At 45.2% G+C, this 27329-nt stretch overlaps 1 protein-coding gene across 1 annotated transcript in view; it reads left to right on the top strand.

Annotated features, from left to right (window-relative positions):
• The window catches only part of LOC140387619 (uncharacterized), a 130527-nt gene that overhangs the window by 68171 nt on the left and 35027 nt on the right, over positions 1-27329 (top strand). Inside the window, exons 41-51 of the mRNA XM_072470812.1 lie at positions 9-68; positions 1936-1995; positions 3913-3963; positions 4725-4784; positions 6652-6711; positions 8629-8679; positions 9439-9498; positions 11376-11435; positions 13265-13327; positions 16043-16081; positions 16353-16394. Coding sequence (XP_072326913.1) covers positions 9-68; positions 1936-1995; positions 3913-3963; positions 4725-4784; positions 6652-6711; positions 8629-8679; positions 9439-9498; positions 11376-11435; positions 13265-13327; positions 16043-16081; positions 16353-16394 — 606 coding nt within the window. The remainder of the gene's footprint in view (positions 1-8; positions 69-1935; positions 1996-3912; positions 3964-4724; positions 4785-6651; positions 6712-8628; positions 8680-9438; positions 9499-11375; positions 11436-13264; positions 13328-16042; positions 16082-16352; positions 16395-27329) is intronic.

The raw sequence follows: 27329 nt of genomic DNA, 5'->3' as shown, positions 1-27329 counted from the left end.
TTGTTCAGAAGTGATAACTACACCAAAAGCTACTACCACAGCTGTCATATCTGAAAAGACTACAACAGGTAAGTGATAGTTTCTGTCAATGTTTACCAGCAAGTCTGTTCACAATATCCACATGTTCACTTTTCAGGCAATGTTAATCCAGTCCAGTATTGTAGACACTTCCTCTTAAGCAGAAATAGTTGAAAATATAAAGATATCCAAACCGACAGTTTTGTGAATGTTACCTTTGAAATAAAACCAATGAAGTGGTCTTATGGTGAAACTCTACTGGAATAGTTGCCTATTCAGATTCTAGTTCATGTTATTGTCCTTCAGGAGGGGTCACTACTAAAGTGAAACCAACTCCAATCAGGTCCACCACTGGTTCCTCATCAGGAGAGTGATGGCTTCTTTTGCTATGCAGTAGCAAGACCAATGTCCAAAGCCAACTTGATTCAAGAACTCCCAGACAATGGAAGGACATTATTCCACTCCCTGTAGATATTTAACCCTTTCATTCAAGAGTAAACTGGTCAAAAATTAACTACCTGATTGAAATTAGATCAGAATGTGAGCATGATGAGAAATATTGGACGGGATTCTCCGTTTCTGAGACCAAGTGTTGATGCCGGTGCAGAATCCGTGCACGTTCACAACAGCAAAACTGGCGCCGACCCTGAATCAGCAACTGTGGAGGGGCCAGGACTGCGCTATGTGGAACACAGCCAATTCCAATGAAAAACGGTGTGGGATTTGCCTGTTCTGTGATTGAATCTCAGGGGGCTGACAAGCTACAGCCGCATATGCACACTTCACTGCTCACTCACACCATCCCAGCCTACAAGATGGCACTGGTTGTGCTGGGGCGCGCCCATGTAGCTGATGTGTTGGCTGTGGCCAGAGTGCACTGAGGGGTTTGATCAGGCGGGACACTAATATGGCCTGCGCCCTTAACCTCACAGTGGGGAGTCAGCGGCATGCGCAGCTGCATGGCTCCATTGTGCGCTGCAGCAATGGTGCTCTGTACCCCTCAACCCTGACGCCACAGCCCTGCTCCTTGCCACCCCCCAAAACACACCCTGGCACTGGCTGAACCCCCCACATCCAGCGGCACAACTGTCAGCAAACTACGGCGATGTTAGACACTTGCTGTATCCCCTCTCTCTCCCTCAGCAGCCATGACGCCGGTATAACAATTTTAAAAAGCGCATGTGAACAGCGCGTTGGGAACTTTGCTCATCGAAAGTGGAGCACCGCGGAGGCGCCGGAGACTAATGGGTGGACCCCGCTGATGACATGCAAATGCTCTTTATTATACGTGTCCTCCAGACCGCATTGACACCACTGCCGAGGTGACGGAGAATTGCGATTTGGCGTGATATCGGCTCCAGCTGCAATTTTGGCACGGAACCTATTCTCTGCCCAATCACATTTCGCAGTTTTGCCGTCAGCCATGGAGATCCCACACATTGAGTCCGTGTTTCTGTCCACTTCTATCCCTCTTAAACTTTGCTTGTGTTGCAAAATGTACTGAACATTTTTGAAAATGCCTGACGTTTAAATGAAATATAAAATATGAATTTTAGGTAGGTGGTGATACTCTGCATAGTTTTAAATTCACAAAGAATTATTATCGTGTCTTGACAAAGGATGATCCTCACGACATTGTATTGATAATATTATTTCCTTTCTTTAAGTTGCAGTAGCTTGCAATAGTTATTTTTAATTGCAACCGACAATGCAAATATTGCTTTTGCCTTGCTTTTTCCCATGTTCTGTTTGATGGAAAGAAAGCTGGCACATAATTAATACTGCTGCAATTAAGGAAACCTTTTTTCTCATTCTTTGTACTCACGCAATAATAAAATAACTGCCCTGTGGAATTCTCAATTCAGTGGAATTTGAGATTGGAGTTCAATGGTTTCGAATGTTTTTCTTGTTTTTCAGCGGGGGTCACTACAACAGTGAAACCAACTGCAACCCAGTCCACGACTGGCTCCACACCAGGTTAGTGATGGTGTCTTTCGATGGGCAGTAGCAAGACCATTGACAAACGGCATTGTGCTCCCAGACAAGGGAATCCATTCCTTCATAGTTTTAGAAATTGCAACCATTTCATCCAGAGTGATCAGGTTGAGAACAAACATTTGCCTGTGTTACGGTATGGCTGGTAGTAATTACTGGGCTGACCAAATCCCAAAGGGAAAACTGGTCAAGTTATCACAACAATTTGCTGTTTGTATTTTATTGATATAAAATATGTGTACAAATGTCAGAAGTAAAGATTCCAATACCACTTTTGGAGATTTTGAATATATTAAAATATTAAATTAAAACATTTGTTAACAAAATAAATAAAAAATAAACATGCAAAAATTACAGTTACGGAGATAAACTGAGTCTGAGAACAGTTGCAGAACAATTTCTACATAGCTAAACTAAAAAATAAACACCCTTTTCCAGGCTACAGTCCCGATAGATTCTTAATCTTCAGAAATTGCGGTAAAAGTACCACAAGGTATCTTTAAACCAATTGTTCTCAACCTTCTTTAAAAGGTATGTTCCCCAGAATATACAAGTTCTTTATTGTTGTCTTGGTGGCCATTACTTTCAGCAAAGTAAAGTTCATACGTTACTTTATAAATTTATGAACTTTACCAGTTTCAAATCTTCCTTTCATTTCTCTTTGAAATTGAACAGCTAAATATTCAACTCCTCACTTATCACTTAATGCAAATTCCGACACATTTTACATTTACTTGTATTCCACCTAGATTTTCACTAACCTGTTGGATACATTTTAACTGTTTCACCAACCCCCCACGATTTGAAAACCCGACACTTCTGATCTCCTCAATAATGCCATCTCCAATCCCCCCATCATGACTCCTCTAATCTCTTCAGATCCTGCCTTTGATTTACTTCTGACGTCCCATGACCCCGGCTTACTCGACGTCGGTTGGCTCCAAACTCCAGTTACCTTCTGTTTGATCACCCTAATCATTCTTGCCTCCAGAACAACCTTATCCTCTCCCTCTCCTCAACACACAAATCTTCCCCTATGCTAGACTCTGACTTTCCTCTCCATCTCACTCTTACTGTCCTCCTCCAATTTCTCTGGCTCCGGACTTTGATCTTCATCCTGATGTGATCTCCCCTCCATCCTTTTCCACACAACCTAACCCTCCCAATCTCCCTGCCTTCCTAATTTTTGAGGCTCATTGAGTGCTATTTGCTGCCAGTGCCTGGTGAGAGGTATCATAGAATCTTAGGAATTACAGAGCAGAAGGAAGCCAGTCAGCCCACTGGTCTGAACGGCCCTTGGAAAGTGCACCCTACTAAACCCATGCATCCACCGTATTCCAGAAACACACTAACCCCACCTAACCTTTGCGACACGACATGGCAATTTTGCATGGCCAATCCACCTAACCTGCACATCTCTGGACTGTGGCAGGAAACCCACACAGACATGGGGAGAAACTCCACACAGTCACCCGAGGCCAGAATTGAACCCAGGCCCCTGGAGCTGTGGGGCACCAGTGCTAACCACTGTGCCACTGTACCGACCCAAAGGTGCAAAGCTCGACAGCAGCGAGTCTCTCGAACTGGTTAAATGGCTATCTCTCGTGCAGACAGGGACAAAAGATCCCTCCCATTAATAAGTCCATTCCCTCACCTCTTACAGATAATCAGTCCTTTCTTATCAAAGGAAAATGCTTAAGATTGATCGCGTGGTCCTGTTGGTACATTTTACGTGGCAATTGTGAAGAAAATGAAACTCGTTATTATCGTCATTAAAAAATAATTTTCCTTTTTCATTGTTATTTAAGAGTAATGTTGTTAGCTGCTGGGCAAGCTCTCTTAATTCTGCATAATTTGGAGTTTTCTGTAATGATGATCAATGTATTACTTTTTATTCAGAAGTGATAACTACACCAAAAACTACTGCCACATCTGAAACGACTACGACAGGTAAGTGATATTTTCTTTCAATATTCACCAGCAAGTCTGTTCACACTTTCCTCATGTTCGCTGGTTGTGCCGGAGCGTGCCCATACAACTGATGGGTTGGCAGCGGCCAGTGGTCACCGAGGGGAGTGGTCTGGGGGGGGGGACCCATATGACCAGTGCCCCTAACTTCAGAGTGGGCAGTCAGTGTTGTGCGCATCAGCATGGCTGCCTTGTTTGCTGTGGCAATGGTGCTCTGTGCCAACCAACCCCGACCCCACAGCCCATCTCCTGGCCACCTCCGCTCCACTCCTGGACCCTGGCAGAAACCCCCACATCCAGCAGCACAACTGACAGCAAACTATGGCGATGATGGAAACTTTCTGTTCCCCATCTCTCTCCCTCAGCAGCCATTACATTGGTTTCACGATTTTTAGAAGCACAAATGAACCGTGCCATCGCGATCTCAGCACTAAGGACACGGAGCATCGGGGCGGCGCTAGAGAATACCGGGTCAGCCCCGCTAATGACAGGCAAACGGTGTTCACTACACCTGCGTTACGGGCTGCATTGACACCGCTATCAAGGTGACGGAGGTTTGTGATTTTGCGTGAAATCGGCTCCCGCCGGGATTTTGGCGTTGGAACCCATTCTCCGCAATCACAAATCGCCATTTCGGCGACAGCCAGCTTAGATCCCACCCATTGAGTCCGTGTTTGTGTACACCCCCATCTCATAATTAGAAGTTTTCTATGATGATGATCAATGTCTTCCTTTTTGTTCAGAAGTGATAACTACACCAAAAGCTACTACCACAGCTGTCATATCTGAAAAGACTACAACAGGTAAGTGATAGTTTCTGTCAATGTTTACCAGCAAGTCTGTTCACAATATCCACATGTTCACTTTTCAGGCAATGTTAATCCAGTCCAGTATTGTAGAGACTTCCTCTTAAGCAGAAATAGTTGAAAATATAAAGATATCCAAACCGACAGTTTTGTGAATGTTACCTTTGAAATAAAACCAATGAAGTGGTCTTATGGTGAAACTCTACTGGAATAGTTGCCTATTCAGATTCTAGTTCATGTTATTGTCCTTCAGGAGGGGTCACTACTAAAGTGAAACCAACTCCAATCAGGTCCACCACTGGTTCCTCATCAGGAGAGTGATGGCTTCTTTTGCTATGCAGTAGCAAGACCAATGTCCAAAGCCAACTTGATTCAAGAACTCCCAGACAGTGGAAGGACATTATTCCACTCCCTGTAGATATTTAACCCTTTCATTCAAGAGTAAACTGGTCAAAAATTAACTACCTGATTGAAATTAGATCAGAATGTGAGCATGATGAGAAATATTGGACGGGATTCTCCGTTTCTGAGACCAAGTGTTGATGCCGGTGCAGAATCCGTGCACGTTCACAACAGCAAAACTGGCGCCGACCCTGAATCAGCAACTGTGGAGGGGCCAGGACTGCGCTATGTGGAACACAGCCAATTCCAATGAAAAACGGTGTGGGATTTGCCTGTTCTGTGATTGAATCTCAGGGGGCTGACAAGCTACAGCCGCATATGCACACTTCACTGCTCACTCACACCATCCCAGCCTACAAGATGGCACTGGTTGAGCTGGGGCGCGCCCATATAGCTGATGTGTTGGCTGTGGCCAGAGTGCACTGAGGGGTTTGATCAGGCGGGACACTAATATGGCCTGCGCCCTTAACCTCACAGTGGGGAGTCAGCGGCATGCGCAGCTGCATGGCTCCATTGTGCGCTGCAGCAATGGTGCTCTGTACCCCTCAACCCTGATGCCACAGCCCTGCTCCTTGCCACCCCCCAAAACACACCCTGGCCCTGGCTGAACCCCCCACATCCAGCGGCACAACTGTCAGCAAACTATGGCGATGTTAGACACTTGCTGTATCCCCTCTCTCTCCCTCAGCAGCCATGACGCCGGTATAACAATTTTAAAAAGCGCATGTGAACAGCGCGTTGGGAACTCTGCTCATCGAAGGTGGAGCACCGCGGAGGCGCCGGCGACTAATGGGTGGACCCCGCTGATGACATGCAAATGCTCTTTATTATACGTGTCCTCCAGACCGCATTGACACCACTGCCGAGGTGACGGAGAATTGCGATTTGGCGTGATATCGGCTCCAGCTGCAATTTTGGCACGGAACCTATTCTCTGCCCAATCACGTTTCGCAGTTTTGCCGTCAGCCATGGAGATCCCACACATTGAGTCCGTGTTTCTGTCCACTTCTATCCCTCTTAAACTTTGCTTGTGTTGCAAAATGTACTGAACATTTTTGAAAATGCCTGACGTTTAAATGAAATATAAAATATGAATTTTAGGTAGGTGGTCATACTCTGCATAGTTTTAAATTCACAAAGAATTATTATCGTGTCTTGACAAAGGATGATCCTCACGACATTGTATTGATAATATTATTTCCTTTCTTTAAGTTGCAGTAGCTTGCAATAGTTATTTTTAATTGCAACCGACAATGCAAATATTGCTTTTGCCTTGCTTTTTCCCATGTTCTGTTTGATGGAAAGAAAGCTGGCACATAATTAATACTGCTGCAATTAAGGAAACCTTTTTTCTCATTCTTTGTACTCACGCAATAATAAAATAACTGCCCTGTGGAATTCTCAATTCAGTGGAATTTGAGATTGGAGTTCAATGGTTTCGAATGTTTTTCTTGTTTTTCAGCGGGGGTCACTACAACAGTGAAACCAACTGCAACCCAGTCCACGACTGGCTCCACACCAGGTTAGTGATGATGTCTTTCGATGGGCAGTAGCAAGACCAATGACAAACGGCATTGTGCTCCCAGACAAGGGAATCCATTCCTTCATAGTTTTAGAAATTGCAACCATTTCATCCAGAGTGATCAGGTTGAGAACAAACATTTGCCTGTGTTACGGTATGGCTGGTAGTAATTACTGGGCTGACCAAATCCCAAAGGGAAAACTGGTCAAGTTATCACAACAATTTGCTGTTTGTATTTTATTGATATAAAATATGTGTACAAATGTCAGAAGTAAAGATTCCAATACCACTTTTGGAGATTTTGAATATATTAAAATATTAAATTAAAACATTTGTTAACAAAATAAATAAAAAATAAACATGCAAAAATTACAGTTACGGAGATAAACTGAGTCTGAGAACAGTTGCAGAACAATTTCTACATAGCTAAACTAAAAACTAAACACCCTTTTCCAGGCTACAGTCCCGATAGATTCTTAATCTTCAAAAATTGCGGTAAAAGTACCACAAGGTATCTTTAAACCAATTGTTCTCAACCTTCTTTAAAAGGTATGTTCCCCAGAATATACAAGTTCTTTATTGTTGTCTTGGTGGCCATTACTTTCAGCAAAGTAAAGTTCATACGTTACTTTATAAATTTATGAACTTTACCAGTTTCAAATCTTCCTTTCATTTCTCTTTGAAATTGAACAGCTAAATATTCAACTCCTCACTTATCACTTAATGCAAATTCCGACACATTTTACATTTACTTGTATTCCACCTAGATTTTCACTAACCTGTTGGATACATTTTAACTGTTTCACCAACCCCCCACGATTTGAAAACCCGACACTTCTGATCTCCTCAATAATGCCATCTCCAATCCCCCCATCATGACTCCTCTAATCTCTTCAGATCCTGCCTTTGATTTACTTCTGACGTCCCATGACCCTGGCTTACTCGACGTCGGTTGGCTCCAAACTCCAGTTACCTTCTGTTTGATCACCCTAATCATTCTTGCCTCCAGAACAATCTTATCCTCTCCCTCTCCTCAACACACAAATCTTCCCCTATGCTAGACTCTGACTTTCCTCTCCATCTCACTCTTACTGTCCTCCTCCAATTTCTCTGGCTCCGGACTTTGATCTTCATCCTGCTGTGATCTCCCCTCCATCCTTTTCCACACAACCTAACCCTCCCAATCTCCCTGCCTTCCTAATTTTTGAGGCTCATTGAGTGCTATTTGCTGCCAGTGCCTGGTGAGAGGTATCATAGAATCCTGGGAATTACAGAGCAGAAGGAAGCCAGTCAGCCCACTGGTCTGAACGGCCCTTGGAAAGTGCACCCTACTAAACCCATGCATCCACCGTATTCCAGAAACACACTAACCCCACCTAACCTTTGCGACACGACATGGCAATTTTGCATGGCCAATCCACCTAACCTGCACATCTCTGGACTGTGGCAGGAAACCCACACAGACATGGGGAGAAACTCCACACAGTCACCCGAGGCCAGAATTGAACCCAGGCCCCTGGAGCTGTGGGGCACCAGTGCTAACCACTGTGCCACTGTACCGACCCAAAAGTGCAAAGCTCGACAGCAGCGAGTCTCTCGAACTGGTTAAATGGCTATCTCTCGTGCAGACAGGGACAAAAGATCCCTCCCATTAATAAGTCCATTCCCTCACCTCTTACAGATAATCAGTCCTTTCTTATCAAAGGAAAATGCTTAAGATTGATCGCGTGGTCCTGTTGGTACATTTTACGTGGCAATTGTGAAGAAAATGAAACTCGTTATTATCGTCATTAAAAAATAATTTTCCTTTTTCATTGTTATTTAAGAGTAATGTTGTTAGCTGCTGGGCAAGCTCTCTTAATTCTGCATAATTTGGAGTTTTCTGTAATGATGATCAATGTATTACTTTTTATTCAGAAGTGATAACTACACCAAAAACTACTGCCACATCTGAAACGACTACGACAGGTAAGTGATATTTTCTTTCAATATTCACCAGCATGTCTGTTCACACTTTCCTCATGTTCGCTGGTTGTGCCGGAGCGTGCCCATACAACTGATGGGTTGGCAGCGGCCAGAGGACACCGAGGGGAGTGGTCTGGGGGGGGACCCATATGATCCGTGGCCCTAATTTCAGAGTGGGCAGTCAGCTTTGTGCACAGCAGCATGGCTGCCTTGTTCCCTGCGGCAATGGTGCTCTGTGCCCGTCAACCCCGACCACACAGCCCATCTCTTGGCCACACGCGCTCCTCTCCCGGCCCTGGCAAAACACACCTGGCCAGCAGCACAACTGTCAGCCAACTATGGCGATGATGGACACTTCCTGTACCCCATCTCTCTCCCTGAGCAGCAATGACACCGGTTTCACGATTTTTAAAAGCGCTCGTGAACCGCGCCATCAGGAACTCGGCACATTGGAGGCGGATCATCGGGGCGGACCCGAAGAATACCGGGTCAGCCCCGCTAATGACAGGCAAACGGTGTTCACTACGCCTGCGTTACGGGCTGCATTGACACCGCTATCAAGGTGACGGAGGTTTGTGATTTTGCGTGAAATCGGCACCCTCCGGGATTTTGGCGTTGGAACCTATTCCCCGCCCAATCGCAAATTGCGAATTCGGCGTCAGTCAGCTTAGATCCCGCACATAGAGTCCGTGTTTAAGTACACCTCTATCTCATAATTAGGAATTTACTGTAATGACGATCAATGTCTTCCTTTTTGTTCAGAAGTGACAACTACACCAAAAGCTACTACCACAGCTGTCATATCTGAAAAGACTACAACAGGTAAGTGATAGTTTCTGTCAATATTTACCAGCAAGTCTGTTCACAATATCCCCATGTTCACTTTTCAGGCAACGTTAATCCAGTCCAGTATTGTAGACACTTCCTCTTTAGCAGAAATGGTTGAAAATATAAAGATATCCAAGCCTACAGATAGTTGTGTGAATGTTACCTTTGAAGTAAAACCAATGAATTGGTCTTATGGTGAAACTCTACAGGGATAGTTCCGTATTCAGGTTCTAGTTCATGTTATTGTTCTTCAGGAGGGGTCACTACAAAAGTGCAACCAACTCCAATCAGGTCCACCACTGGTTCCACATCAGGTGAGTGATGGCTTCTTTTGCTATGCAGTAGCAAGACCAATTTCCAAAGCCATCTTGATTCAACAACTCCCAGACAGTGGAAGGACATTAATCCACTCCCTGCAGATATTTAACCCATTCATTCAGGAGTAAACTGGTCAAAAATTAACTACCTGATTGAAATTCGATCAGAGTGTGAGCATGATGAGAAATATTGGGCGGGATTCTCCGTTTCTGAGACTAAGTGTTGATGCCAATGCAGAATCCGTGGACTTTCACAACAGCAAAACTGCGCCAACCCTGGATTGAATCAGTAACTGTGGAGAGGATAGGTTTGGCGCTATGTGGAACACACCCGATTCCAATGAAAAACGGTGTGGGATTTGTGGGTCTGCGATTGACACTCGGGAGGCTGACAAGCTGCAGCCGCATATACACACTTCACTGCTCACACGCACCATCACAGCCTAAAAGGTGGCACTGGTTGTGCTGGAGACGACCATACAGATGATGGCTTGGCTGTGGCCAGAGGGCACTGAGGAGGGTGGTTTGGTGGCACACCTATATGGCCTACGCCCCTAACCTCACAATGTGCAGTCAGCGGCATGCGCAGCTATATGACTGCGTTGTGCGCTGCGGCAATGATGCTCTGCGCCCCTCATCCCTGACGCCACAGCTCTTCTCCTTGCCTCCCCCCACTACTCCTCCTGGCCCTGACAGAAACACCCCAGCCAGCAGCACAACTGTCTGCAAACTATGGCAATGTTGGACACTTTCTGTATCCCCTCTCTCTCCCTCGGCAGCCAAGACGCGTGTATAACAATTTTTAAAAGCACATGTGAACCGCGCCGTCGGGAACTCAGCCCATCGAAGGCGGAGCACCGCGGAGGCCCCAGGGAATACTGGGTCGATCCCGCTGATGACATGCAAACGGTGTTTACTATAAGTGTGTTCCTGACCGCATTGACACCGCTGTCGAGGTGACGGGTAGTTGCGTGTTTGTGTTAAATTCAGCTCTAGCCGCAATTCTGGCATCAAAACCTATTCTATGCCCAATCGTGTATCGCGATTTTGGCATCAGCCAGCGGTGCGCCCGCCCATTGAGTCTGTGTTTCTGTACACCTCTATCCCCCTTGGACTTTACTGGCGTCCCATAATGTATTGAACATTTCTTAAAATGTCCTGACGTTTAAATGAAATATATATGAATTTTAGGTAGGTGGTGGTAGTCTGCATAATTCTGAATTCCCACAGAATTATTATCGTATCTCGACAAAGGATGATCCTCATGATGTTGTATTGATAATATTATTTATTTTCTTCTTAGTTCCAGTAGCTTGCAAAAATTATTTTTAATTGCAACTGACAATGCAAATATTGCTTTTGCCTTGCTTTTTCTCATGTTCTATTTGATGGAAAGAAAGCTGGCACATCATTAATACTGCTGCAATTAAAGAAAACATTTTTCTTGCTCTTTGTATTCTAGCATTAATAATATTAACGCCGCGTGGAATTCGCATTCCAGTGGGATTTGAAATTGGGAGTTCAATGGTTTTGACTGTTTTACTTGTTTTTCAGCAGGGGTCACTACAACAGTGAAACGACCCACAACCCAGTCCACTACTGTCTCCACACCAAGTGAGTTACGGCGTCTTTCGATATGCAGTAGCAAGACAATGACAATCGGCATTGTGTTCCCAGACAGGGGAATTCTTTTCTTCACGGTTTTGGATATTTAGACCATTTCTTCCAGAGTGATCAGGTTGAAAACAAACATTTGCATGTGTTACGGTATAGCTGGTAGTAATTGCTGGGCTGACCAAATCCCAAAGGTAAACCAGGTCAAGTTATCACAACAATTTGCTGTTTGTATTTTATTAATAGACGTTATGTGTACTGATGTCATGACTATGATTTCAATACCACCTTTGGAGATTTTAAATATATTAAAATATTAAATTAAAACATTTATTCATAGACTATTCATAGAATTTACAGTGCAGAAGGAGGCCAGTCGGCCCATCGAGTCTGCACCGGCTCTTGGAAAGAGCACCCTACCCAAGGTCAACACCTCCATTCTATCCCCATAACCCAGTAACCTCACCCAACACTAAGGGCAATTTTGGACACTAAGGGCAATTTATCATGGCCAATCCACCTAACCGGCACATCTTTGGACTGTGGGAGGAAACCGGAGCACCCGGAGGAAACCCACGCACACACGGGGAGGATGTGCAGACTCCACACAGACAATATAATACAAGTAAATGTAACAATATTAACAACATAAATAAAAAATGTGTACTGATGTCTGAAGCAAAGATTCCAATACCACTTTTGGCGATTTTAGATGTATTAAAATATTAAATTAACAATACAAATAAAAAATTAACATGCAAACTTACAATTACAGAGATAAATTTAGTCTGGCAACATTTGCAAAAAGATTTCTACATAGCTAGACTCACGAATAAGCACAGCTTTACAGCAACAGTCCCTTTAGTTTGTTAATCTACAAAAATTGCAGCAATATTACTGCAAGGCATCTTTAAACCCATTGTTCTCAACCTTCTTTTAAAAGGTATGTTCCCCAGAATATACAAAATCTTTCTTGTTGTCTTCATGGCCATTACTTCCAGCAAATTAAAGTTCACAATGTTACTTTATTAATGTATGGCCTTTCCCAGTGATAAATGTACCTTTCATTTCTCTTTCTAATTCAACAGCTAAAATTTCAACTCCTCACTTATGACTTAAAGCAAATTCCCATTCATGTTGCATTTACTTGTATTCCACCTGCATTTCACTAACCTGTTGGATACAGTTCATCTGTGTCACCAACCCACCACGATTGGAAAACCCAACACTTCTGATCTCCACAATAATGCCATCTCCATCTCCAATTTCCCCATCACGACCCTTCTAATCTACCCAGACCCTGCCTCTGATTTACTTCTGACCTCTCATGACGCCGGCTTACTTGGGTTTGGCTGGCTCCATACTCCATTTACCGTCTGCTTTGATCTTCCCAATCTTGTCCTCAACCTCTCAACACACCGATCTTTCCCTAAACTGGATTTTGATCTTCCTCTCCAACTCACTGTTACTGGCCTCCTCTAGGGGCGACAATTTCCTCCCATTCAATTCAGCAGATTGTGCGGGTAAACCCACTCCACCTCTTCTAACATTTGAATTACTCCACTTTTTCTAACATTTGAATTAATTGTATGATTTACTTTTTTTTTCTTTCATCCAACATATTGAGGTAGTTATTTTAAATCAACCAAATATGCAAATATTGTTTTGCCACTTTCATGTTTGTTAATATTTCTATTGCTATTGTTTCAAAAATGTTTCCTCATTCTTTGTGGTGTAGAATCAATAAAATATCCTCCTAATGAAATTATCAATACGGCATAATTTGAAATTTGTCAGTAGTCATTGTGAGTAATTTACTTTTTGTTCAGAAGTGATGGCTTCAACAAGTGGGACAACAGTGAAAATTGATGTCCATAATTTTACTTCAACTGGTGAGTGGTGTCTTTTTTCAATAGCCTCCATCAAGCCTCTTCACTCGTTTTTCAAATTCGCAATGTCATTCCATTCGTTAAGTCTTGTTGACATTTTCTGTTTGGGTGCAAATGGTTGAAAATTGTTGAACACAAGATTATGTGAATGTTAATGATCATGTTACAGACTAAAGATGGTCTTGATAGTGACACAAATATAATATAGCAGAATGTGTTTATAACAGAACAAGGGTCAGTTATCTGTGAAGGCAAATCTTAAGAACAAGTAACAGATGGGTCTGTAGGGGTTGGGGCTAGGATAGTTGTGAGAAAATAGAAAAATTCAATTTTTAAATAGTGGCAAGATGAAGGCGAGTGTTCATGGTCTGAAGTTGTTGAACTCAATGTAAAGTCCAGAAGGCTGTAAAGTGCCTAATCGGAAGACGAGGTGCTATTCTTACCTTTATGCCACTATCACCCCCCTCTTTGGACTTTAACATTACCATTGACTGTCCACGATACCCCTAGCGCCGCGGATCACTTGTTGGCCTGGGATAGCCGACTCCGGTCGGTGAGGAGTGCCACCCGATACTTGCCTGGAGCGCGGCCGGATGGGCGCCGCCTCTCTCTATAAACGCACACAATGTTCATGGGGAACCTGGTGCTAAAATATTCGCAGACGACCTGATTCTGGCTCAGGGTTTCGTACGTAGCAGAGCAGCTATCTCGCTGCGATCTATTGAAAGTCATCCCTCGTCGGGCAGCACGGTAGCATTGTGGATAGCACAATTGCTTCACAGCTCCAGGGTCCCAGGTTCGATTCCGGCTTGGGTCACTGTCTGTGCGGAGTCTGCACATCCTCCCCGTGTGTGCGTGGGTTTCCTCCGGGTGCTCCGGTTTCCTCCCACAGTCCAAAGATGTGCAGGTTAGGTGGATTGGCCATGATAAATTGCCCTTAGTGTTCAAAATTGTCCTTAGTGTTGGGTGGGGTTTCTGGGTTATGGAGATAGGGTGGAGGTGTTGACCTTGGGCAGGGTGCTCTTTCCATGAACCGGTGCAGACTCGATCGGCTGAATGGCCTCCTTCTGCACTGTAAATTCTATGATAATCTATGTGTCTTGTGTTCCATGACATCTTTGTACCCACCTATTCTTGACCATCTATTTTACTCCACCTGTGCCACCCTCTTTTAAACAGGATAAAATCCATCACATTTCTGTAGGGATTCTATGATTTCTCCCGCTCCTTAATTCTGAAGAGTCACATGGACGACCAAAACAACTGATGTCTTCCAGCATTTACTGTTTATATTTCAGATTTCCAGCATCCATAGTATTTTGCTTTTACATATGTAGATAGGATCTGCTTGGTTCATGTTTACAGTCCTTGCATCACATCAGCTGGTCTGACTATAAGGAAACAGGATATCATCCAATTGCAACTTTCTAGGACACACAGCACATGTCCTTTTTGTACGCTGACTGCACAGGAGACATCCGGCAGGGCAGCCTATACCACATAAGCAGTACAAAGCCTCCCTAGTGCTGCTATAATTGACACTACGCATGCCAAATGTGCACCCAAAAATATCAGCCACGATCTTTATTGAATGGAGGCGTAGGCTTGAGAGGCGGAGCAGCCATATGACCCACTTCTGCTCCATAAGTAGTTATGTTCGTTTGAACACATGTGCATGGTTATTCTCACCATAATGATGCTAATCACGACAGCTGCTGAGTAGCACCTTCATTTCTAGCATGGAAACCAGTAACCAAAACATATTGGACAAGCTCCGATTCATGATCTGTAACTGTTGCTTCACTTCATGCCTCCATTTCGGAGCCTAAGCAATTCAGGTTTGTTGCAAAAGGCAGCATGGGAGAAATCAAATGATTATGAGCCTCTAATGCACAGAAATGTCTAGGTGCAACAAAGACCCAATGGATTGGGTGCATAAGCACAGTAGCACTAATAAAAAAAAACACATTTTGAACACCCTCACAAGGTTGTGAGTGAGCCGGAATTTCACTGACAAAACATCTTCACAAAATTCTTGAGGGTTGGCATTTTTTGCACTACAACAGAGACAGCATCTAGAACCAATTCCAATAATGACTCCTCCCTATGCGACTGGTGGTTTCTTGTGATATACATTAGCAAGGCCAGTGTCACCAGTCATGTTGTTGTTAGTGGAAGGACATTATTAACACTGGTAGATATTTAGCTCATTTCGTCTAGAACAAGCTTGTTTCAAACTTACTGTTTGAGTCAAACTCAATCAAAGTCTGTGCCTGAGGAGCTATGTCCAAGTTTATGAATTTCTCTGTCTCTCATAGTCTCTTCATGCTTAACATTTCCTGAACCTTTTTGTAATGATGCTCTGATAATTCTATTCATGTTGATGGTGAAACTTTGTGTATTTTCAAATTAAGGATGACCCCATTGACATGTAATAGTTAATATTCTTCCCGTTTTGTCTTTTGACCAGTAGATTGAAATAATTTTTTTGAAAGCCAACCAATTTTGTAAATATTGTCTTGTTCATTCCATGCTTCTGTTTAATGTTAAGACTTGACAGTCAGAAAAATAATGTTGACCTTGTTATTGTGAGATAAAACATTCCTCAGCCCTTGTGCTTTGGCATAAATTAAAAAGTCACCTGATAAAATGATCAATGCTGTGCGGATTTGAAATTGCGGTTCAGTGGTTTTATTTATTTTTCTTTTGTTGTTATAGCTGTCACTGACAGACAAAACATTGAAACTACGACAACAGGTATGTGGTCTCTTCTTTCAACACTCACCAGCACGTCTGATCACACCAGGGCAGTTTTCTTAAATTCAAGTTTCAGGCAATGTCAGTCCATTAGTTCAATCCAGTGGTCACTCACCTTGTGGTTGGAATTGGATGAATATGTAAATTCCTGCGATAATTTTTACAACACCACACTTGCAGTAAAATGAATAAAAAGGTCACATCCTGGAGCTCTACGGGGATTTCTACTGCAATGTCGTGGGTTCTGATCGATTTTCTTCTTCTTTAAAAGGTACCACTACTGCAACTGAGTCCACTTCTGTCTCCAAACCGGGTGAGTGATGTCTTCTTCTGATTTGCAGGAACAAGACCATGTAACTCAGATCCGCACATTGCATTCGTTCCCAGGCACTAGAAGGATATTACTTCACACGTGTGGATATTCAGGCAGGAATTTGCAGAATCAGTTTTAATTACTATCTGAATGAAGCCAGATCAGTGTCTGTGTATGAGGTGGAATGCTGTGTCCCATGTTTCTACAAACTCTGTCTCTCTTGGCTCTGCTTTGGTTCCCAACTTGTTGTTAGTCAACATTTTTTGAAATAATACCAGAACATGTGAAAGAGATGTAAGATTCTTGTTGTATGTTGATGGTGAGACTCTGCATGTTGTCAAATTTGGCAGAATTTTAGTGGTTAAGACTGATGGGGCTGGGGGAACTGGCAGTGTGGGTGGGGTGGTTAAAATCCACAACGGAAACCCAACATGGTCTTGTCCATGTTTGGGTCTATTTGCCCTGAATTGGCAGACGGGCAGGGAACCCCTGTGGAGCTATTGGCTACGTAATTCAAATATTTAAATCGGCACTTAATTGGAAATTTAGCCCAGAATTCTGACTTTTAAAACTAGCACACAAGTCTTCAGGGCTGTATGGAACTAATGAGGATCGAGGATGCAAGAGTACAGATCAGAGCCGAATGAGACTAACAGGTTGGAAAGCCTTTAAACAGTGAAATCAGGTAGAGGCTGGCTGCCCATGAGAGAGGCTTGTGCTGACAATGCTCTTTCAGACAGCAAGTCTTCACTCCTTCACCAGCAATTTCCAACTTTCTCAAAGTCATTCTTCTCACTTGGGCTTTCTTCACCTTGATCTTATCTTCCCTGCTGTCAGAGTTCACTATGGCAAGTCAGCAACTTCTGCGGTTCTATCTAAAACCCCTAATGATGAACAAGAGGACCAGTGACTTCAAAGGAGCCAGGCCAACACTGGAAGCATCACCGACTGCCTTTTCCTCAGCCCCATGCCCCATCACTCCACAAGACAGAGGGAATAGACACAGAGATCCAAGTCAAAGGAGGCAATACTCTTAACACAGGATCTACATCAGAGGCCTTATTGCCACATCTGAGCACCAGTGCCTCAAGAGACTCAGGCTTTCACGGCAGGTCATTGTTGCTATCTGAAGCCTCCTGGAACAAAACCTCCTTCACTGTGGACCCGGTGGAATAGTTTTGCTGGTGGTTATCAAGGTGACTATTACTGAAGGGTCAACCCCAGTTGTATACCTCTCTGTAGAGCTGTGTGCTGTCTTCTAGAAATAGAGGAAGCAGAGAATTAGAAAAATGAATTCTGCACAGAGGATGCTACGACAATATTTGTAGAGGTGACTGTGACCATATGTTTACGTGTCCATCAGGATGTGCTGGAGAGAGACAAATGTGTAGAACTGCTAAGGTGTGTTGTTTTGAGATGTGCTGTCAGGAGGATGATGGGGAAGTCAGAGTGTGGGGTTGGAACCTGAAAGTGAGATGCCACTTATCGTTTCTGACTTCCTTAGGCCACTGCATCATTTGGGGGATGGTATCCAGGTTTCAGAAACCACATTGTCCCCGCTCACTTCCTCAGCCTTACTATCCATGTCTGCGTTCGCTCAGAGTCTGGCCTCGTCCTCCTGGCATTGGGAAGCAGCACACAGCAGAGCTGTGTTAAAATTATTTTGTTATTTGATAGGATTTGAGTATTTTGCTGGCAAGGCCAGAATTTCTGCCCATCCCTAATTGCCCTTGAACTGAGTGGCTTGCTAGGCCATTTCAGAGGGCAGTCAAGAGTCAGCAATATTGCTGTGGATCTGGAGTCTCATGTGATCCAGACCTGGTAAGGAAGGTAGATTTCCTTCCTTAATGGACATGAATAAACTAGATGGGTTTTATCACAATTGATGACAGCTTCATGGTCAAGATTAATGTTATATGCTTTCAATTCCAGATTTATCAATCAATTGAATTTACATTTCATCAGCTACATGGTGGGATTTTAATCGTGTTCTCAAAGCATCAGAATGGGTTCCTGGAATACTGGGTCTGTAACATGACCACTATGCCACCATCTCCCCGCAGAGAAAAGTGAGAGACCGGGAGGGGCAAGGGAGTGTTGGAGGCGGGTGTGAGGATGGAGAGGAGGGCAGACTTGTCACATCTCCTTTCCATTCCTGTGATTTTGGAAGCCTCAGAAAGCAATGGGCATTCAGGCAGCCTGAAAACTGGAACCTATTGACAGGAAATCATTGCTCTGGCATAGTGTGGATTATTGTCATTCCTGCACTGTCTTTGCCCATAAACCTGGAAGAAGGACGTTATTGTCCTGGCTGAGTTTAAGAGCTGGTGGATACCTAATGCTCATTTTGTTGCATATTCCCATTCAATTGTTCAAGGACCAGGAGACAGGTACACAGGTTGACCCTCTTCTATTCCAGCCCTCTGGCAATGGGCTCGTCCTCTTGCATATCTATTACAGTTGTAATATGTCTTTAAGGGATAGCAGCATGCTATCACTGGAAGGACAGTGTGTCACAATATCCAGTCTCAGTTTTACTTTGTCCTGTGAGCAGAACACAGCATACACAGCTCTTCTGCTGCTGTCTTCAAGTTTTGTATCCTTGTATAAATGTTCTCATGGGCCTACTTTAAATAAATGAATCCCTAATGTGTTTTCACAATCCCTTGTGAACGATCAATGCCTTCATATCATTATAAGGTCACAACATGCTATTCAGCAGTGGTGAAATATTATGGCAGCAATATTAAATACAGGCACAACCTAGCAAACAGTCTTAGATCATGCCAGATGCTATGAGAACACCCTTGATGGTTTCATCGACTGAATCGGAGTCATAGGGCATAATCCCCCAGTTTTGAGTCTGTGCTCCCACGAGCAGGGAATCGGGACTGTTTCATAGAATTTACAGTGCAGAAGGAGGCCATTCAGCCCATCGAGTCTGCACCAGCCCATGGAAAGAGCACCCTACTTAAGCCCCACGCCTCCACCCTATACCCTTTATCCCCATCTAACCTTTTTGGACACTAAGGGCAATTTAGAATGGCCAATCCACCAAACCTGCACATCTTTGGACTGTGGGAGGAAACCGGACCACTCGGAGGAAACCTACGCTCACACGGGGCGAACGTGCAGATTCCACACAGTGATCCAAGCCGGGAATCAAAGCTGGGACCCTGGAGCTGTGAAGCAACTGCGCTAACCACTATGCTACCATGCTGTTATGCTACTATGCTACCATGCGGCCCGCTGGTGCTGGGAGTGATGCTGACGTGTCATTCAATGGCATTCAGAATTTGTTTTCACAGGATTGCGTTTTACGTTAGACTTGGTGTAGACTGAGGTGTACCTACATCTCAATGACTGCAGCGGTTCAGGAAGGCAGCTCACCACCTCCTTGTGAAGGGCTGCTAGTGATGGGTAATAAATGCTGGCCTAATCAGTGACACCCACATCATGTAAATTAATTTAAAAAAACTTGAGGGAGCAGGGCCTAAACTCGCTGACAGGCACTGCTCCTCAAAGAATGAGGCACAATTTTTAAAATGTGCCCTGATCTCAGAATAATCTTACAACCCCCTACTAATCACTGGCTAGGCCACCCCCCCCCCCCTTTAAGTGCTCACCAAATGCCCCTGCCTTCTGGCCCCCCTTCAGTCCCTGCTTCAGAACCTCCCTTCAGGTCCTACACTTTGGCAGTGCCAACCTGGCATCTTGAACTCCAATGGGGGATAAGAGGATGACTACCCTTCCTGCCTCTATCGTGCCAGGGGGGCTTGTTATGGAGAGGTAGGTGTCGAAGGGGCTTGGGCTGGGCTAGTGGGGCTCAGGTCATGGGGTCTTTCCCGTGACGGAGATCGTTAGGCTGGCCTTCCCATCTGTAGCCTTGAAATTCTTTAAACTGACTTTCAGCATGTCAAATTTCAGTTTAAAGTCTTCCCTCTGATGTGTTGGCAGCTTTCAGAATGTCATTATCAATGATCTGTTAGAAGAATGTGAAAGTGTTCTCTCTGTAGCCTTTAAACCTTTAAACCCTCTCCCAGCATGTCAATATCAATGATCTGTAGGAAGAGAGTGAAGGTATTCCCTTTGATGTGGTGTAAACCTTTGATGTACTTTTATCACAGTCAGTTTCATTGCCCTTTAACATTTTCAAGCCTCTATGCATGGTTAGAAGCCTAAAAGTTTTCAACTGCATTTTTACACTCAATTTCAAAGTCCATTGGCCTTTATAAACCTCTTGAATGACAAGTCCTGGCAACCTCAAAGGAAGGGGTGCAGTTGTTTATTGATATAGCTCTACAGGGGTTCATTAACTCTGAAGTGCTTCCTCTTCTTTCTAACCACAGATTTTTCAAGAGGCTGTCCATTTGTTCTGAAGAGCTCCTAAAAAGAGCAGGTGCAGGTGCTCTGTCTGAATGGTGCCCCTGCACCTGGTCTTTCTAGGATAGTCAGCGAAAGCGGGTCAGAGAATGTTGCGATTATAAGGGGTGGCTTTGAGAGTTACCGAAATATAAATTGAATAAAACACGGAGGAACATCAAAAGTTTATTACCAAAAGTCTACAAAATTCCCCAGTTTGAATTGGGATGCAGCTGACTTACTATAGCAATTGAAAATATTCAAACCATGTACCTACCGAGCTATGGTTTCTTGATTCAGTGGTGTCTGTACCAGCCAAGCAAGCCATCAAATTTCACCTAACAATTAGGAATGAAGGTTTTTACTGGCCAATGTGAAACTGAGACTGGGTTCTGTAAGCAGCACGGTAGCACACTGGGAGGCACTGTTGTTTCACAGCTCCAGGGTCCCAGGTTCGATTCCCAGCTTGGGTCACTGTCTGTGTGGAGTCTGCACATTCTCCCCGTGTCTGCGTGGGTTTCCTCCGGGTGCTCCGGTTTCCTCCCACAAGCCCCAAAAGATGTGCTGTTAGGTAATTTGGACAATCTGAATTCTCCCTCTGTGTACCCGAACAGGTGCCGGAATGTGGCAACTAGGGGCTTTTCACAGTAACTGCATTGCAGTGTTAATGTAAGCCTACATGTGACACTAATAAAGGTTATTATTATAGTGATGGCATGTTGAAGAGATATTACAACATGGACTTATTGAGTATTTCTCCCAGGCAGTTTGTTTGAGATGTGGGAACATGAGCTCCCACCTTATCAGGTTCACAAGTGTCTGCACAAAGGATTAGGCTTAAATATGTCCTGGACAGAGATAACAGGCCTTGTGAAAAACTCTGACTGTGCTGTTGGAAAATGTCACCCCCACATACATAGGCACTGCTCCACACCTCCCCCCACACCCCACGTAATGACACATTGCTATGGGGTGGCTGAGGGCCCCTCCTTTTCAGGCCTTCCCACCCCCCTTTCCCACCCCCCCTTCCCCCCCCCCAGTTTCACGACTCACCCTTCAGCCCCCCCCAAAAATTCCAGACGCCCCTTCATACCAATCCTGCATCTCCCACCCTTCGTAATCCCCTCCACCTTCCATCTTCCATGGGCATGGCCTCCTGTAGGCCCTGACTTTTGGCTGTGCTACCGTGGGAACCCTGGCACTGCCACTATGGTAGTGCTCCTGTCGGCTTTGCAGTGCCAAATTGGCTCCTTGGCAGTGCCAGGGTGAGTGCCAAGGTGCCAGACTGGCAATGCCAAGGTACCCATATTCAGGGGGGGGGGGGCCTGAGGGCCACTCTGCCCAGTACCTGACCACCCAGTGGCCTCCGATGGCCTGGGAAACCCCTAGGGTGCCTTGTTTGTGTGGACCAGTACTGAATGGCGCCCGGCTGGGGACTCCCTGGGGATGCCGGTAGATGCTGGAAGGCTGATGGATCCTGGGTCAGTACAACTAAGCGGGTTTTAATCCTACTTAGATTTTCGAGGCTTGCGGAGATGGTCCCTCATCTTAGTGCATAATTATGAGATTAAACACAGAAAATCTGAGCAATATGTGAATGCCGATGCTCTATCACTTCTCCAATCCTGTACAAAGCTGTGTCACAGGATAACTATGTAAACTATGTGTATTTTTCCAAGATTGATAATGTACTTATTACAGCCTCGCAAGTGCAAAGACATACGAGGGAAGATCCGGTGATGGGGAAGGTCATGGACATGATTTTGGAAGGTATACCACTGGATAAACAGAGGAGGAATTCGTAATTCAAGCCATACCAAACAAGGGAACTTAAATTAACGGTATAAAGCGGAGTACTTCTGTAGAGGATCAAGGTTGTCATTCCTCCATGCTTATGGAGTTGTGGATGCACGTTCCAAGTGGCCCGGAATAATGATCATGAAGTCGATGAGTATTGAAAAGACAATCGGATGACAGGACAAAGTATTAACATGGTTTGGCAAACCAGAACAATTTAGTTTGCAATAATGAAACTCAATGCAGGTCAAAGGAATTTGTAGACTACCTTAGAAATAATGGCATACAGCAGAAAAAACTGGGCCTTATCATCCTTCTATCAATTGATTGGCAGAGAGGTTGGTGCAGACATTGAAGAATACCATTAAAGCATCAAAGGACAGCTTTGGTGATGCCATGGTGTGAGTGGTCACACACAGGGCAGCTCCTGCTTGAAGACACAGGGAATAACTCTTTTTACCCAATACTGGGTGGAATATTGATGAAAAGATGTAGATGAAGGTTGGAGTAGTTCCCCTCCTGGAGTGGTATGTCTGCTGGTTATCCCGGCACAAGACAGTGAGAGACCAGGCTAAAAAGTTGGAGGAAGCCTGTACTGCAAAAACCAGTATAAGCATGGCGACGGGGGAAGGGTTGATGCAAGTGGGAAGGCCCCAGCTGGAGCAGTTGATGGATTTTATTAAGGAGGAAATGCAGGAGGATCGCTCGAAGGCCACCAAAGGAGCTATGGCAGCCCTGAAGTGTTTGTTGAAATGGGTGAAGAAGTATTTGGAGGTGCAAGGATCGCAGATTTGGGAGATCGAAGGAGTGATTGCGAACCATAGCGATTGAGTGGTGGCTCTGGAGGCGGAGGTGGGGCTCCTAGGGGACCTCTGTAAAATGTTGAGGGCAAAGGTGGAGGAGCAGGAGAATACCTCGAGAAGACAGAACCTGCGAATAGTGGACCTGCCTGAATGAGGGTGTGAGGTACATCTCGAAGAAGCTAGCAGGGCCGGTGGCAGAAGTGGTGCTAGATAAGGTCCTTGAAGTGGACAGAGCGCATAGGTCCCTGACGCAGAAGCCTCGAGCTGGGGAGCCACAGCGGGCGGTGATCATGAAACTCCACAAATTTGTGGAGATAGAGAAAATTTTGCGTTGGGCCAGGGAGAAGCGTACCTGCGACTGGGAAGGGAATAAGGTCTGAATTTATCGGACAATGGAGCCAAGTTGGCGAAGTGGCGGGAAGGCTCCACCAAGGACAAGGCAGTGCTGTACCGGCGGCAGATCAGGTTTGGAGTGCTCTAACCCGCAAAATTATGGGTGACGTTCGGAGGGCGGGAGTATTATTTTGAGAGTCCAGAAGCGGCCAAAGACTTCTTTAAGGAGCATAAACTGGGGGAATACTGAGCGGACAATGCTTGGGAACTGGGGTGCTGGCACTTTGTAAAGGTCAGAAGCATGTTTGAAGTGGGAGTAATTTATGTGGGGACGGATGTTCCCATTCCCCCTCCTGTTTTATGGGACTTTGTATTAAACATTTGTTTGCTTTTGGAGAAGGCTGCCTGGAGTTCAGGAGAAGTCTTTGTTTGGGTGAGGGAGGGTAAGGTGAGCAGGGAGCCTTCCTCCTTGAGCTGAGCAGTGGATGGGGGAGGGGAGGTCATTGGGAGGTGTCTTTGGGAAGGGGCTGCCATGCTAGCAGGTGATGCTGGTGAACGGAAGTGAGATGGTGGAGGAGAAGGCCGAGAGGGGGGTGCTGGATACTATCAGGGGTATGAAGTCGGGGAAGGCCCCTGGGTACCCGGCGGAATTTTATAAGGATTTTGCGACGAACCTGGCACCACATCTGTTGGGGCATTTAATGAAGCACTGGAGAAGGGGGAATTGACGGAGACAATGAAGCAGGCAGTAATCACACTATTCCTGAAAAAGGGGAAGGAACCAGTGATATGTGGGTCGTATAAGCCCGTATCATGATTGAACACGGATGTGAAAGTATTGGCTAAGTTGTTGGTAGGGAGGATGGAGGATTGTGTCCCGGGGGTGGTTGCAGAAGATCAAACAGGCTTCGTCAAGGGCAGGCAGCTCATGAGTAACATAAGGCGGCTGTTGAATGTGGTGGTGAATCCGTCGGGGGCTCTGGTACTGGAGGTGGTGGTGTCCATGGACGCGTAGAGGGCATTTGATTGGGTGGAGTGGCAGTATTTGTTCGGGGTTTTGGGAAGGTTTGGGCCGAGATTTTTGGCATGGGTGCAGTTACTGTATGTGACACCAAGGGAGAGTGTGAGGATGAATGATATGAGCTCATGAAGCTTTGACTTACTCAGGGATACGAGGCAGGGGTGCCCGTTGTCGCAGCTGCTGTTTGCGCTGGCCATGGAGCCATTGGCGATGGCTTTCAGGGGGTCGGTAAAGTGACGAGGGATTATGAGGGGACAGAGGGAGTATTGGGTTTCGCTCTATGCTGATGAACTCTTTCTGTATGTTTTAGATTCATTGGAGAGTATGTGAAGGATTATGGGCCTGCTGGGGATTGGGGTATAAACTGAATGTAAGGAAAAGCGAGGTTTTCCCGGTGAATGAGCTGGGACAGCGGGCTAATTTAGGGGGGATGCCATTTACAGTAGCGAGGGATAGGTTTACGTATTTGGGAATTCAGGTAGCAAGGGAATGGACGGGGCTCCATAAGTGGATCTTAACGAAGCTGGTGGAGGAAGCCAGGGAGGATCTTATGAGGTGGGATACAGTGCACTTAACGTTGGCGGGGCGGATCAAAGTGATGAAAATTAATATTCTGCTGAGGTACTTGTTAATTATTCAGGCTCTCACGATCTTTATACCAAAGGCCTTTATTCAGAAAGTGGACACGATCATTTCAGACTTTGTATGGGCGGGGAAGGTGCGAGGATGAGGAGGACCCTGCTACAGACACAGAGGCAGCAAGGGGGTTGGTGTTGCCGAACCTGCTTCATTATTATTGGGCAGTGAATGTGCACAAGGTGCGGCCGTGGTGGGAAGGAGAAGGGTTAGGATAGAGGATCTTGAAAGGGGTCTAGTTTGAGGGCTATGGTGACTGCAGCGTTGCCAATGGCTCTGAGTAGGTATTCAAGGAGCCCAGTGGTGCAATCCACAGTGAAGATATGGAATCAGTTGAGGAGGCATTTTAGGGTGGAAGGGATATCGGTGCTAACGCCATTGTGAGAGAATCATGGGTTTGAGCTGTGGGTGGGGGGGTGGTGGTGAATAGTGTATGCAGGAGGTTGAGGGAAGTGGGGCTGGTCAAGGTGAGGGACCTGTATTTGGAGGAAGAGTGCGTCAGTCTGGAGGAGCTAAGGGAGAGGGTATAGCTGCCAAGGGGGAGTGAGTTCAGGTATCTTTTCAGTTACTGAAGGTAACTAATAGAAAAGGTCTGGAGGGAGTTCCCTGGGTTGCCAGGATACACCCTGCTGGAGTGACTGCTGCTTCTGGATGTGGAAGGGGAGGGAGGAATTAGGGATATACACAAGTGGCTGGGGGAGCAGGGAGGCGAATGGGTGGTGAAGATCAAGGAGAAATAAGAAGCGGAGTTCGGAGGGGAAATCAATTGGGGAGTATTGAAGCACTGCATAGGGTAAACGGGACCTCCTCTTCTGCAAGGATGAGCATGACAGTTTAAGGTGGTGCACATGACTCGGGCGAGAATGAGGGGGTTCTTTCAGGGGGCAGCAGATGAGTGTGGGAGGTGTGGGCGGGGCCAGCGAATCACGGCCACATGTTTTGAGGTTGCGGAAAATTGGGAAGATTCTGGGCGGGTGTGTTCGCGGTCTTAGCCAGGATAGTGGAGGAGGAGGTGGACCCGGAACCTTTGGTTGCGATTTTGGGGGTTTCAGAGTAACTGGAACTAATGGAGAGGAGGAAGGCCGATGTCATGGCCTTCGCCTCTCTGATTGCACGGCAGCGAATTTTGTTGAAGTGGTAGTCGGTATCTCCACCGGGTACTGGCTTGGTTGGGTTGCCTGTAAGATTTCTTGCGGTTGGAGAAGATAAAGTATGAGTTAAGGGGCTCTGCAGGGGGGGTTGTTTTAGAAAAGGTGGGGGGGGGGGGTTTGTGACCGTGTTTGAGGAGCTGTTCGTCGTAGGAGTGGGGGGGGGTAGGGGGGGGGGGAGGGGGGAGGGTGAAAAAGGGGAAAATTCTGTACAGACTGTACAGTTGATTGCTGGGAAGTATGTTTCCCAGGGTGATTACTTGCTGTACTCTGTTTTGATACATGTTTGTCATAAAATACATTTTTTTTAAATAAAGCATCAAAGGATGAAAGACCGTTAGAGAGAGAGTTTGGAGGGGAAATACTGATCAAATCCTTGCTTCGGAAAGAGAATTTGCAGAATCGGTATCTGAAAGGCCAATATCTGACACTCAAGGTTTGGAAATCCCTGACCCTATTATCATGGCTGAGGCAAAATCAGATTCTACACCAGCTGAACCAAAAGCATCTGTAGAAGTTGAAGCAGATCCATCTGTAACAGATGATGAGCCTGAGCTAAGTGTGGAATAGACTACCAAGGGTGTGAAAAGAGCATGCCTCAACAATTGCATTCTTTTCTGAACCTTTTACAAAATCGTGGTCTGGCATTTGAATAAATTAGGAATTGTTCATTGTCTTTTGATGATGATCTGCAGCAACTTTTCTAATTCAGTAGTTTCCGAAAAATACCTTCGCAAAAGATGTTCCTCTGAGCAGAGAGTGATTGTTAATATTCTTGCATTCTTTTCTTTAACCAGTAACTTAAAATTGTCTTTTGGAACCGAGACCAAGTGTG

The sequence above is a fragment of the Scyliorhinus torazame genome, chromosome 13, assembly GCF_047496885.1.
Source record: "Scyliorhinus torazame isolate Kashiwa2021f chromosome 13, sScyTor2.1, whole genome shotgun sequence".
In the NCBI taxonomy this organism is placed as follows: domain Eukaryota; kingdom Metazoa; phylum Chordata; class Chondrichthyes; order Carcharhiniformes; family Scyliorhinidae; genus Scyliorhinus; species Scyliorhinus torazame.
The sequence above is the reverse complement of the archived record's forward strand: the minus strand, read 5'-3'. Positions and strand labels throughout refer to the sequence as shown.